This window comes from Podarcis cretensis, assembly GCF_951804945.1.
Source record: "Podarcis cretensis genome assembly, chromosome: 6".
In the NCBI taxonomy this organism is placed as follows: Eukaryota; Metazoa; Chordata; class Lepidosauria; order Squamata; family Lacertidae; genus Podarcis; species Podarcis cretensis.
Window position 1 is genome coordinate 57699534 of NC_137175.1, and position 12376 is coordinate 57711909.

The 12376-nt window shown below is 41.7% G+C and overlaps 1 protein-coding gene across 4 annotated transcripts in view; it reads left to right on the forward strand.

Annotated features, from left to right (window-relative positions):
- The first annotated feature begins 97 nt into the window (after nucleotides 1–97).
- The window catches only part of OSBPL9 (oxysterol binding protein like 9), a 60432-nt gene continuing 48153 nt past the window's right edge, over nucleotides 98–12376 (forward strand). For 3 of the 4 annotated variants that reach the window (XM_079980299.1, XM_079980300.1, XM_079980301.1), the window contains exon 1: nucleotides 121–255. In XM_079980299.1, coding sequence (XP_079836425.1) covers nucleotides 145–255 — 111 coding nt within the window. In that variant the 5' untranslated portion in view covers nucleotides 121–144. Of the gene's footprint in view, nucleotides 256–12376 lie in introns of all 4 variants that reach the window. The other variant, XM_079980304.1, reaches the window with a different exon arrangement.

The window sequence follows — 12376 nt, forward strand, 5'->3', positions numbered from 1 at the left end:
CGCGCGTTCTTTCTTTCTCTCCGTCCCTCCTCTCTCCTCCCCCCCCCAGCCCAACCCGCTGCTCCTCCTCCTCCTCCCTCAGCCCCGCCCGCGCGACCGGCGTTCGCTTCAGCGGGGCCGCTTGGCATCTTACCGGCTCCCAAGATGGCGTCCATCATGGAAGGCCCGCTGAGTAAATGGACCAACGTGATGAAAGGCTGGCAGTACCGCTGGTTCGTGCTCGACTACAACGCGGGGCTGCTCTCCTACTATACGGTGCGTGTCGAGGGAGGGGGGGGCAAACCGGGAGGACGGAGCTGTGGGGGTGGGGTGGGGGGGGCGAAGCGGAGGACAGCCAGGCTGCCCGCTTGCCAGGGGTAGGGGTTTCTGAGAGAGGGAGTGTCGCGGTCGCGAGGAAGCCAATAGGGATGGCAGAGATTTTGGCGCTAGCCAATAGGGTGGTAGCGTTGGGAGATTTATGTGGAGGGGGGCGTGGGGTCGGGCCGCGTTTTAACTTGAGGCGACTGAAGTGGGGTTTTTTGTGGGGTGGGGTGGGGGGGGGCGAAGGGCCTGGTGGTGCTAGGTGCTCCTTACTTTGTGAAAGGGGGAGGCGGGTCGCAAAAGCACAAGCCTGTTTTGGGTCTGGGGGCGGGCAAGCTGTACTCTCCTTGCTTGAGGAAAGAGGGGTTGACTCCTTTTGGCAAGCGAGGTAGAGCTTCCGCGTGATAAACGTTGGCAGCCAAGGCTGCTTTTGTGCCGCATTTGAAGGCGGAATCCAACCATTCCTCTCTTTCAAAGTAGGGATAGACCAGAAAAGGGAAGTAGCAGTAACTTTCTCCCCCTTTCTGTCAGATGGTGACTCCATCCTGAGCACCCAAACTTGAGAGCAAGTTTCATTGACGTTAGTAAACAAACAAAACACAGGCTCTGCTTATGGTCTTGCCCGTTACTGTGTCTACTTCAGGGGAGACATCTTGATAATTGAAATCTGCACAGCACAGGGGATTAATTAAAAGCGTAAAGAGTTGTTTGGCAGGATCAGACACAAGGTTGAACTACTAAGGCACTCTTTCTGCAGCTTACAAACAGGACATTAGGGACAAAACAATAGAAGATGTCTGTTTCGCCGTCTATACCACACTGTGTATCTGAAGAAGTGTGCATGCACACGAAAGCTCATACCAAGAACTAACTTAGTTGGTCTTTAAGGTGCTACTGGAAGGAATTTTTTTTGTTTTATACCACACTAGTTACACTGTATCTTTGAAAATACAGTAACACACAAATCTGGTGTTTACTATGTAACAATTTTGGCCTTAAAACAAAGTTTGAATAGGTTTAATTCAGTAAATTGTTTAAGATTCAGTTAAATTGAGTGTTGCTGCTTCGGATAGTAGTAGTCTTTGATAGCGGTAAACTTTGCAAGTTAGCAGGTGCTTTGTGCGGTAAAACTTCTCATTAGCACACAACTTGTTTAATCCAAATTTATTTTATGGTTTCAATTAGAACATTATAGACAGGCAACTTGTTCAGGGTTAGTCATAGGTAGCAGTCTTTTAACACTTAACTGGGAGTAATTTGAGCTCAATAGGCTTTTGTTCTGAGTTGACATGTATAGAATTGCACTTGTTTTGTTTTTACTTAGTTGCCACTTGAAACATTTACCTTTTCTTAATAATCACCAATGCAGTATACTATATGATTTTTTGTGTGTGTGAACAATCTTAAGGCAGAGGCAGGGGTTATTAGCTTGTGTATGGGGGTGCGTTCTTATTTTTATTATGTATTTTTTATGTTGTTGTTTTTATGTTTGAGATTTATGAAGGACAGTATAAAAATTAATAAAATGAAGTAAAATAAACAAGCCATAGTAACTGCAAGGTCACTCTATTGCTTCTTACTTATTGCCGAAAGGTGATCTATAAATATACTGAGTTCAATGTGACTTAAAATAAAAATAAATAAAAATAATTCATTATTAAAAACCAATTCAAGTCTAAGAAGCAACAGGGGAAACTTCTAATCACATAGCAGCAGCATGGGATAAACCAGTCTTTCCCAAACTTGAGTCTTCAGCTGCTTTTGGTCAACAATTCCTACCATCCTTGACCACTGGTCTTGCTAGCTAGGGATGATGGGAGTTGTAGTCCAAAAACAGCTGGAGACCCAAGTTTGGGAAACACTGGGATAAACAGTGTTAGAATAAACAACAGAGGAATACAAATAACTTAATCTAGCTGCAGAAGTTACAGTGAATAGGGTAAGTTTTATTACCACTCCCTCTGAGAAGAGAGAATGTGCCTGCCAAAATTTCAGTGGGAAGGAATTCCAACCACAACAGAAAAAAACCCCTGTTGAGGGCAGCCTGGCATCTTGACTAAGCTGGAGACTGGGATTGGTTAGTAACGTTTAAGACTATGACATGCTCTAAGTTTGATCATGTGAGTGTTATGTAGAAATATGAGATTACCATTGTGGTCTTTGGTTGGAATAGAGGCATCTGTGTATTTTAAGGCTTACACCATAGAATTGCCATATGGGTTTAGTTCTGGTGACTGAAGTGGGGTGGGTAAAGCAGTAGGAATGTCCAGTCCTAATACTTTAAGAATAGAACATGATGATAGCAGCTAAGTTTTGAGGTAGAATTTTGAAGTTTGGGCAGATGAGCTAGTCCTTGGGGTCATATTGGGAAATTATAATATGTATATTGAGAGGGAAGATAACCATTTAGGGGGTAATATTTCAGATAAAAGCGTTCTTAAAGAGAGTTGTCAGCAACTTTACTGGCAGATGCTTTTTGCTTTGAGTGTGCAACAAGTTAGCATGTAAGAGCTGCCACTTCTTATGAATGTTAATATATTGCTGTGAAAATGTAGAGATTCTTATTGTTATATAACAAGGGCAAAGAACCTGTGCTAGGAAGAGGTGTTACGGTACTTTAAAAATAGGACTAACATTAAATTCCTGCTGTAGTAGTGCAAGAGGTATGAGGGGCCGCAATTCTCCAATATGGATGCAGGAACCATTAATATCACTTCTTAATTTAGATGACCCTTTATTCTCCCCCCTCCCCAGATTTTTCCAGCAGGATGTGAATGTACTGGTGTACATCTCCTTACAAAGTCTACACCAATGCCTTGTGACCTTAGAGTGAGGGTGGGTAATAAATTGTAATAATAATAAATTAAGTTGCCGCATTTAAATACAGCCTTTCTGTCAAGACACTCAAGGCATTTTTACAATCTTGGAGTATTAAGACAAACATGTAAAGTTGGGTGTGGGGAGAGGACAGTCGGACTGGAGCAGACACTGATGTTGTCTCTGCTTCTTTCCCTTGCATTCTTCTTCCTCCCAAGTAGGAATATTATAAGGAACAATTAACATAGTGGGTATGGAGTAGTATTGTGTGGCTTCTCTTCTGGGTGCATGAATATAAGAGACTAAGGATGGAGATCTGGAGATCTGTGTTTTGGTGTTCTGCTCTTGTGCTAGTACTGTACAAAGAGCTCAATTTGCACATAACTCTTAAGCCATGGTTTGTTGAGCACACAAACCCAGCCCAACAAACTAAGCATGATTTGTTTTCTATCAGCAAACAACATTGTGGAGACACGACTTGTTGGCTTACAACCCATGGCTTGCTTTAACTGTGGTTTTAGTGTTACTGCCAAACCCAGCAGCCTTGCTTAATCATGGTTTGTTTCATCATTGCACCTCAGACACTCACCAAACTACAAAGGCATGACGCAAGAGCCACTGGAAAACAAACTAAGCTTTCAAGAAATAAGATGTGACTTGTTCATTCATCTGTGAGATAGTTCATGGTTTCTTCAACAAACCATGGTTAAAATAGCAGTCACAGTGATTCATTGCCTGAAGTAAAGCTGTAAAAGTACTTGCCTTGATGTTGGCTTATGAATATATTCACTTTGCAAGCAAACAGTTCAAATATGCTTATGTTTCAAACTCATATACACTGTTTAAAAATTTGAATTTGCCAACATGATGCAGTGTGATTGTCTTTATCATAGTTATTGTATCTTTTTTCTTAAGGTGTATGAGCTTTGAATAGGAAGGCTCTTCTGAAAGAAAAAGAATTTAATGTGAGGATATGTTCACAATATGTTGCTTTCTAATTGAATTCATTGCTTTCCAATTGAAACTTAAGAACATAAGAACAACCCTGCAGGAGTAGACCAAAGGCCTGCCTAGTTTAGTTTAGTTTCCTGTTTCCCACAGTGGCCAACAAGATGCCTGCGAGAAGCCCACAAGCAGGACATGAGGTAACAGCTCTCTCCTGTTGCTGTTCCCCAGCAACTGGTATGCAGAGGCATGGCATCTCTGACTCTGGAAGTGGTATATTGCCATCATGACCAGCAGACATTGATAGTCTTAGCCTCCATTAATTTGAGTTAGAGCTTAATTGGGTATCCTGAATTCTAGTATTACAAGAAAGAGAGAATAACTTCTCTTTATTCCTTTTACACGTATATTCTTTGTCCAAAAATTTCAGGTTCTGCAGAGCATTAAATTTTCATCAACAAAAGAACAGGCAAGCATAGTGGGTAAATGTAAACTCACCTGCTCTTTATAATTTTGCTGATGTTGGGGTGTTAAAGGTATAGCTCATCTTAAACCATTCCATGTACTTTGGAGAACACTGAAATTGCCATTTCTATGAGTTCATAAGGGAGAATGGAAATGCCTGAGAGAATAAAGTGAGCAAACCCAATGGCTGAAAGAGTCCTTAAGCAAAACTCTATTTCATTGCCAGCTGTAACTTTTAGTTCTGGTTTAATTTTTTGCCCCAGGGATCTAATTTTTCAGGAGGGAAATGTACAAAGAATTTAATTGTATAAGAGAAATATGTCAAGATCAATCTAGGCTTTCTTCTGTACACATTGCTGTAGAACAACAACCTCATTATGTCTTGTACACAAAACTGGAAACAGAGAACTCCACTGCAGGTTTTAGATACAGTTTCTTTCTGTTTCAGCAAGATGCTACTTTGCCACAAAGGAAAATAAGCACTGTACTGTTTACATAAATCTTCTGCATGAGGTAACTGCATTCCATTCTCATTTGGTACCTTGGACTCTCCCACTGCTTGCAATAAGTAACCTGATACTTCACATCTGTTCAAAACAAGATTCTTGGTGAGCTTGTTTTACAGACAAAAGTACAAACGCCTGTTAGGAAATCAGATGTGCACACTTCTGCACTGGATAATCTTTGTGATTTGCTTTCAGTCCTCAACAAATTGGGGGTTACAAGGAATCCTGAATGGGAGGGGGCAGATAAGCATTTTGGCAAGCTCTCTCATAATGCAGTAGCATGAGCCTGGTGAGCCCGGGGTTAGATGAATATCTTCCCGATCGTGTAGGCCTGAACTTTGGTAATTAAGTGCTGTAAAGGTAAAGGAACCCCTGACCATTAAGTCCAGTCACAGACGACTCTGAGGTTGCGGCGCTCATCTCGCTTTACTGGCGGAGGGAGCCGGCGTTTGTCTGCAGACAGCTTCCGGGTCATGTGGCCAGCATGACTAAGCCGTTTCTGGCAAACCAGAGCAGTGCACAGAAACGCTGTTTATCTTCCCACCGGAGCAGTATCTATTTATCTTCTTGCACTTTGACGTGCTTTCGAACTGCTAGGTTAGCAGGAGCTGGAACCAAACAACAGGAGCTCACCCCATCACAGGGATTCAAACTGCCGACCTTCTGATCGGCAAGCCCAAGGCTCAGTCGTTTTAAACCACAGCACCACCTGCATCCCTAATTAAGTGCTGTAGTGGATCGTAATTACTGTATAGTGTTGACAGCTAAGGTTTATGGCTACTGCTTGCAAAATGTGAGAAGTATGGACCTGATAGGATAGTATATGGAGGATACCCTCTCCCCCTTCTTCCAACTCTTATCTCTCGTGCTTTTCCTTTGCACGTAGGCAGATGGGCCACATTGCCTCCGTGTAACTACTAGTGTAACTGGGATGGCTCAGTCATGAGAGCATGAGACTCTCAGAGTCGGTTTGAACTGCCTGGTGGACAAAATATTCCTGCATTGTAGGAGGTTGGACTAGATGAACCTCATGGTCCCTTTCAATCCTCCTATGATTCTATGATACTCTTATTGTGATAGTTCAGAGTGATAGGGAAATGCTCATCATTATGATGGGTAGTTTGTGTTGCAGAAGCTTGTAGATTGCATGGTCTAAGTCTGTGTTTGCTGTTCTGAATGCAGAGGCACATTGGGGTGGGGTCAGACTTCTTGTCTCTGTTTAACTCCAACTGTAGAAGATAAAATTTCATGTGATGTAGGAGATCTGTGATTGGCTTTTCTGGTGTGTGCGTGTTAATTTTTTTTAACTGAAACACTGTACAGCCAGGAAAACTGCCAATATGATCATAGAAGCAGCCCTACTGTATGTTCAACACTTCCTGCTCCATATAAGTTCCAGGCAAATTGCTCCTCCAAGCTGATGCTTGTGTGAGTGTGATTTTACCCTGTGGGGTGAACATATTGCAGGGAAACTTTAACTCAGAGAACTGCATTGAAAAAGTTTAAACATTATCCTGCCCCCTCCACTGTTCTGATCAAATTGCCTGCCCTATAAATGAGATTTAGTCATAGATCTTCTGAATAATGTGTACTTTGGTCCTGAGAATCAAACTTGTTACATTCTGCATAACTCTGCACCAACTGCTGTTTGGGTCACACTATAACTTGACTAAAGATCAGCCTCCGTTACTGAAGATTGAAAAGAGGCCACTGTAACATCAACTTTAAAAAAAAAAAAGATTCGGTGAGGATCTGGAAAATTACTGGCTAATTAGCTTAATGACTGTTCTAGGACAACTTTTCAAAAGTTTTTGTTAAAGTTTCTCACCAAAGATTCCCAAGTAACATTCCCAAGATTCCTTATATGGATTGGTAACTGGTTGAGAAACAGGAAGCAGAGTGTGGGAATAAACAGTGTTCTCAGTGGAGGGATATAGAAGGTGGAGTCCCCATGCTTGGTATGAGGATCTGTGCTGTTTAACCTAATTTAGTAGCCCTAGGGTTACTTGAGTTAGGGATGCAGTAGCCATGCTTGCTGATGTTACCAAATTTGAACAAGTTGGTTAAAACAAAAAGAGGTTGTAAGCAGGGGCGTCACAAGGGGGGGCGGTGCGCCCCAGGTGTCAGGCCTATGGGTGTGTGACAAAATCCCCCCTGGGCGGGAAAGAGGGAGAGGCTGAGAGAGAAGTGAGGTGGGCGGGGGGGGGGGGAAGAGAAGAGAGAGAGAGAGAGAGAGAGAGAGAGAGGAGGGCAACCGAGTAAGAGGGAAGAGGCGCCGCCTCAGGCTCTGGGCAGTGGCAGCATCCGGCTGCTCCTCCCTCAGTGCCCTCCGGTGTCTATCCAGTCCCTGACATTGGCCACTGTGAGAAAAGAGTTCTGGATTATATCAGTCTTTGGCCCAATCCAGCAGGGCTCTTAAACACATCATATAGTACCAATATGTCATATCAGAGACCTGAAAAACAACTAAACTTTAATGTATTCAAATGATCTATGAACTCATGAAAGATAAAAAAGTGAGTAGAAAAACAGAGATAAGCTTGCAGTTATTTAAAAGTGCTAAATTTCCCCTTCATCATTAACAGAGATGTGAGTTATCAGTGCCTGTATTGAAATCTCTTCTTTCTCAGTTATAGCTTAGGGCATGGCTAGTTCTGGGAATTCTTTACTGACCTCTTGGTTCTGGTCTTAAAAGGTGCGCTTGAAAATAACAAATTAAAAAAAACTTTCCTGACAGGCCTATGATTGTGATATTAAGCATGAAGTTGTATATTGTTTTAATCTTTTTCTCTACCTCTCACAGGCCTGACATTATCTGGAAAAGTTAATACTGCAGTAAATATATTGCTATTGCTCAATAATGCAGATGGGAAGATATTCACAAACAGTGCTTTAATCATTTGGTCATTTATGGCAAACACTGAGGGAGTCTACTAAGTTCAGAAGGGCCTTACTCAAGGCAAGTGAATATAACATTGCAGCCATAGTAAGTTTAGATGGTGTGTTTTGACTTGAAATTTATTCCCAAGGGTTGCTCAATAAGACATATTTGCAGGTCTATACAGTATTATAGTTCAGTAGTCAGTTTACTTTCTTTTTCTAGATAAATCTTTCCTGTTCCCATCCTTTGATCCCCTTCTGTTGGGATGAATTAGGTCCTTCTGTGCTTTTAAAATGGATTTTTGTGGCTTAGCTTTTAAAGAGGTTTGCCTTCATAAATATGCAGTGTATGCCTATATTAGTATATAGTCACTCTTCATTGATGTTATGAATACTATTTGCTATTTTACAGAAATATATTGCACAAGAGGACTAGATAGAACTGCTGCTATTGCTTTGAGTATCCACAAGATGGAGACAAAATATGAGATTCTCCTCCTTTCTTGGCTTGGGAATTTTAGGCCCATTGTTTTTGAGTTTCCTCTTCATGTCAATGCAGTGGAAAAATCTCAGGCAGTAGATTAGCTTCTGAAACTGCTTCCATGTTAATTTATTTCTGTCAAGATAGCAACCTTCATCTAGTATTTACACTTACTTGGTAAATGCTTTCATAGGCAAACTCTGCCCTCCAGATGTTTTGGGACTACAATTCCTACCATCCCTGACCACTGGTCCTGTTAGCTAGGGATGATGGGAGTTGTAGTCCCAAAACTTCTGGAGGGCTGAGTGCCTGCTTTAGATTATTCACTCATTTCTCATATTTTCTTTCTTATTTCTAAAACCGCATCTCAAACAGTTATTTGATCATGGCCATCAAGCCAAAAACTAGTTGCGAGAACCCTGCCTCTCCATTGATCCTTGACTTGACGTCTTCTTATGAGAGCAAGAGCAATTCCTTGTTCTACTCTCCAGCTCTAAGTTGGGAAGTGGAAAGAACTGCAGGGGCTTGTATGCCTGATAGTACTTCTGAAGTTCTCCGAGTTCCTTGGCAATGCAATGATTATATAATGCCAGCCTTCCTCCAAACCTTGATGCTAAATAGGATCTTTGTGCAAATGCAGTGGTAGTTCTCCAAGGGTGGGAAGGCTGGGGCTTCTCACATTAACCAAAGGAATGAAATTCATGTAGTGTAAGTTGACTGAAGAAGCAGCAGTTTATAGTCAGCCACAGGCATTCTGGATACTGGCACCCAAAAGAAGGGTGGTATTTGTTCTCTAACTTTCACAGCAGCTGTCTTATTAGTTGCATAGACTGCCCAAACTGTGCAGCCAGAGCTGAGCCTATACTGTAAGTGCTGGGATAAACACCCCTCTGAAATGATGCCCAGTTAATTGAGTGCTCTATAAAAAGCCATCTACATGTCTTTAAACAATTGGTTAGATTCATTGATTGACTATTACAGACCTATTTTAGATGTTATCTTTCTTAACGTATGTGTGTAAGGATAAGGTGCCTGTTTGGAAAAACATACATGAAACCACTGGGTGGGGTTATCCAGAGGTTTGGAGTACGTTGTCAGCAGTATGCTGATGACACTCAGCTCTATTTCTCCTTTAAATCTGCAGGTGAGGCAGTGGAAGTGCTGGACCAGTGTCTTGCTTTGGTAATGGACTGGATGAGAGCCAACAAACTGAAACTCAGTCCAGATAAGACTGAGGCACTGTTAGTGGGTTGTTCCCTAGACCGGATGGGTGGGAGATCGCCAGTTCTTGATGGGGTTACACTTCCTCTGAAGGAGCAGGTTCGTAGTTTGTGGGTACTCCTAGATCCTTTCCTGTCGCTCAAGGCTCAGGTGGCCTCAGTGGCCCGGAGTACCTTCCTTTTTTTTTGCATATAATTTTTATTAATCAACATCAGCAAACAAAACAAAACAAAATACATTAATTTCACATCGTTTTCATAACTTATTTCTCTTTTGGACTTCCCTCAGCTGTTCCGTAAATCATCCATAGTCATAATTTTAATTACACATTTCTCAAATTTATATTGACATTATTTATCTCTTTTTTCCTATTCCCTTTAGACAATATTTCTTGCTTTTTTACAGTGCTTCTTTAAATCCCTTAAGCGTCATCTGTCCTTCACTTAAATATTCCAGATATTCCACAAATTTCCCCCAGTCCTCGATGAACTTTTGGTCTCTTAAGTATCTAATCTTCCCTGTCAATATATCTAACTCTGCGTAATCTAACAATTTCATTCTCCACTCTTCCATGGTCGGTATTTCTTGCTGTTTCCATTTCTGGGCCAGTAACACTCTTGCGGCTGTGATTGCATATCGAAAGAATTTGCAGTCTTTCCTTTTTATCTCATTTCCTACTATTCCCAACAAAAAGACTTCTGGCTTCTTTATAAATGTGTATTTTAAGATCTTCTTTAACGGCCCAGAGTACCTTCCATCAGCTTTGGCTGGTGGCCCAGCTATGGCCCTATCTAGACAGGGATAGCCTAATTACTGTTGTATATGCTCTGGTAACCTCAAGGTTAGATTACTGCAATGCATTATACGTAGGGGTGCCTCTGAAGACGGTTCGGAAACTTCAGCTAGTGCAGAATTCAGCGGCCAGGTTGCTCACCGGAGCAAGATGGCTACCAATTCCAGGCACATTTCAAAGTGCTGCTTTTGACCTATAAAGCCTTAAATGGCTCAGGACCGCAATAACTCAAGGACCGCCTCTTTCTATATGAACCTACCCGGACCCTGAAATCACCTTCTGAGGCCCTTCTTTGTGTGCCTCCTCCTTTAGAGGTCAGGAGGGTGGCGACATGAGAACGGGCTTTCTCTGCAGTGGCTTCCCATCTGTGGAATGTGCAGGGAAGTTCACCTGGCGCCTTCATTATACACGTTTAGGCGCCAGGCAAAAACGTTCCTTTTTAACCAGGCCTTTGGTTGATTTGATTTACATCCTATGCCCTTTTAAAATGTGGGGTTTTTTTGGGGGGGTGTTATTGGGTTGTTTTCATTTTATGTATTTTGTGGTTTTATATTTTGACTTTATTCTGTGAACTGTCCTGAGACCTCCAGGTATAGGGCGGTGTATAAATTCAATACATAATAAGAATAATACGTATGATCTAGGAGGACAGATAGTATGGTAGCAGAAGGTGAGGAAATACAGCTATTTCCATACATCAGTGGTCACCTCTTGTGGCTTCTCCCTCATATCCTGTTAATCTAAGGCTAGTTAGTTATGACAGACAGCAGGTGAAGTGTTCAGTGTTCAGCCATATCACTTCAGACTATAAGTCTTCACAAAAAAGGGTTCCTGCATGTAGAAGAGACTAGGCTACAACTCTTCTCACTGATACCTACTTTTCAATGTGCTGGACAGGGAACTAGATAAAAAAAAGCATTCAGTTACATGAATCCTTAACTTCAGTTTGAAGTGAGGCAGCTTAGTACAGGTTTTATGACTCCATCTGCTGTTTGTGAAAACTAGGTCTAAATCCTCTGGGCATAAGCACTGGTGTTGTGTACAGAACTTAGCACACTTGCAGTAAATAAAATGTATCATCGCATGGTGCTGTTGTTCCCAAGCTTGCTTGCAAAAAACTTGAACAGAGGCATGAGTCTGCCTTAGAATACATTTTATCAAATGGAGCTCTAGCTTCTATGAGAACAGCCTTAAACTTTTATTTGCAAGTTTAATAGAAAGGGAAATAACTGATTGAGACCACTTTTTAAGTAAATAAAAACTTGTTTGGAATGGCAGCTTGCATCTTGCCTCAGTTTTTACTTCCTCTGTTGAATAGATTGTCATATGCCTGTGCCCTTAGAGCTAAATAGCCTAGTTTGCTTTTTGAATTCTTAAACACAAATAGGAGAGGCCCTCTTCTTGATTATTTTGAGTTTGCAGTCTTCTGTGTGGTGGAACATATTGTTCTGTATAGTTTTGTTTCAGTCTGTTAGCCTAGTTGCGACTTAGAACAAAAGGCTGCTAAGCAACTTTATTCCCCAGTCCTGGATTCTGTGGCTGATTCCTAATTTTTCCGCTTCCAGACAAATGTTTTTCCTGTAGCTTTCAACCTAGAGTGGCCTTACTGGAATGTCACAGTAAACTATGATTTCACTTTTCTGAGCTGTTGGTTTCTTTTGAGCAATAGCAGACAGGAGACAAACAGCTAAGAAAGGCATGTTCATGGTAAACTATTAAATGTGGTTTACTGTGACATGCAAATTGAGCCAGCAGCTTAGTTCACACATAAACTGTGGTTTGTTTAAGCTGTGGATTGTTTATCAAACCATAAATTAACCCCAAGTTGTTCCACTGACAAACAACCCATGTATTGTTTCTCCAGCATTTGTTTTCCAGCTGTTAACGCCTCATGTGCTTGTAATTTTGTGCGTTTCTGGGGTGGGATCATCAAGCAAACCATGGTGCTGGGTTCCCATATAATGTTAA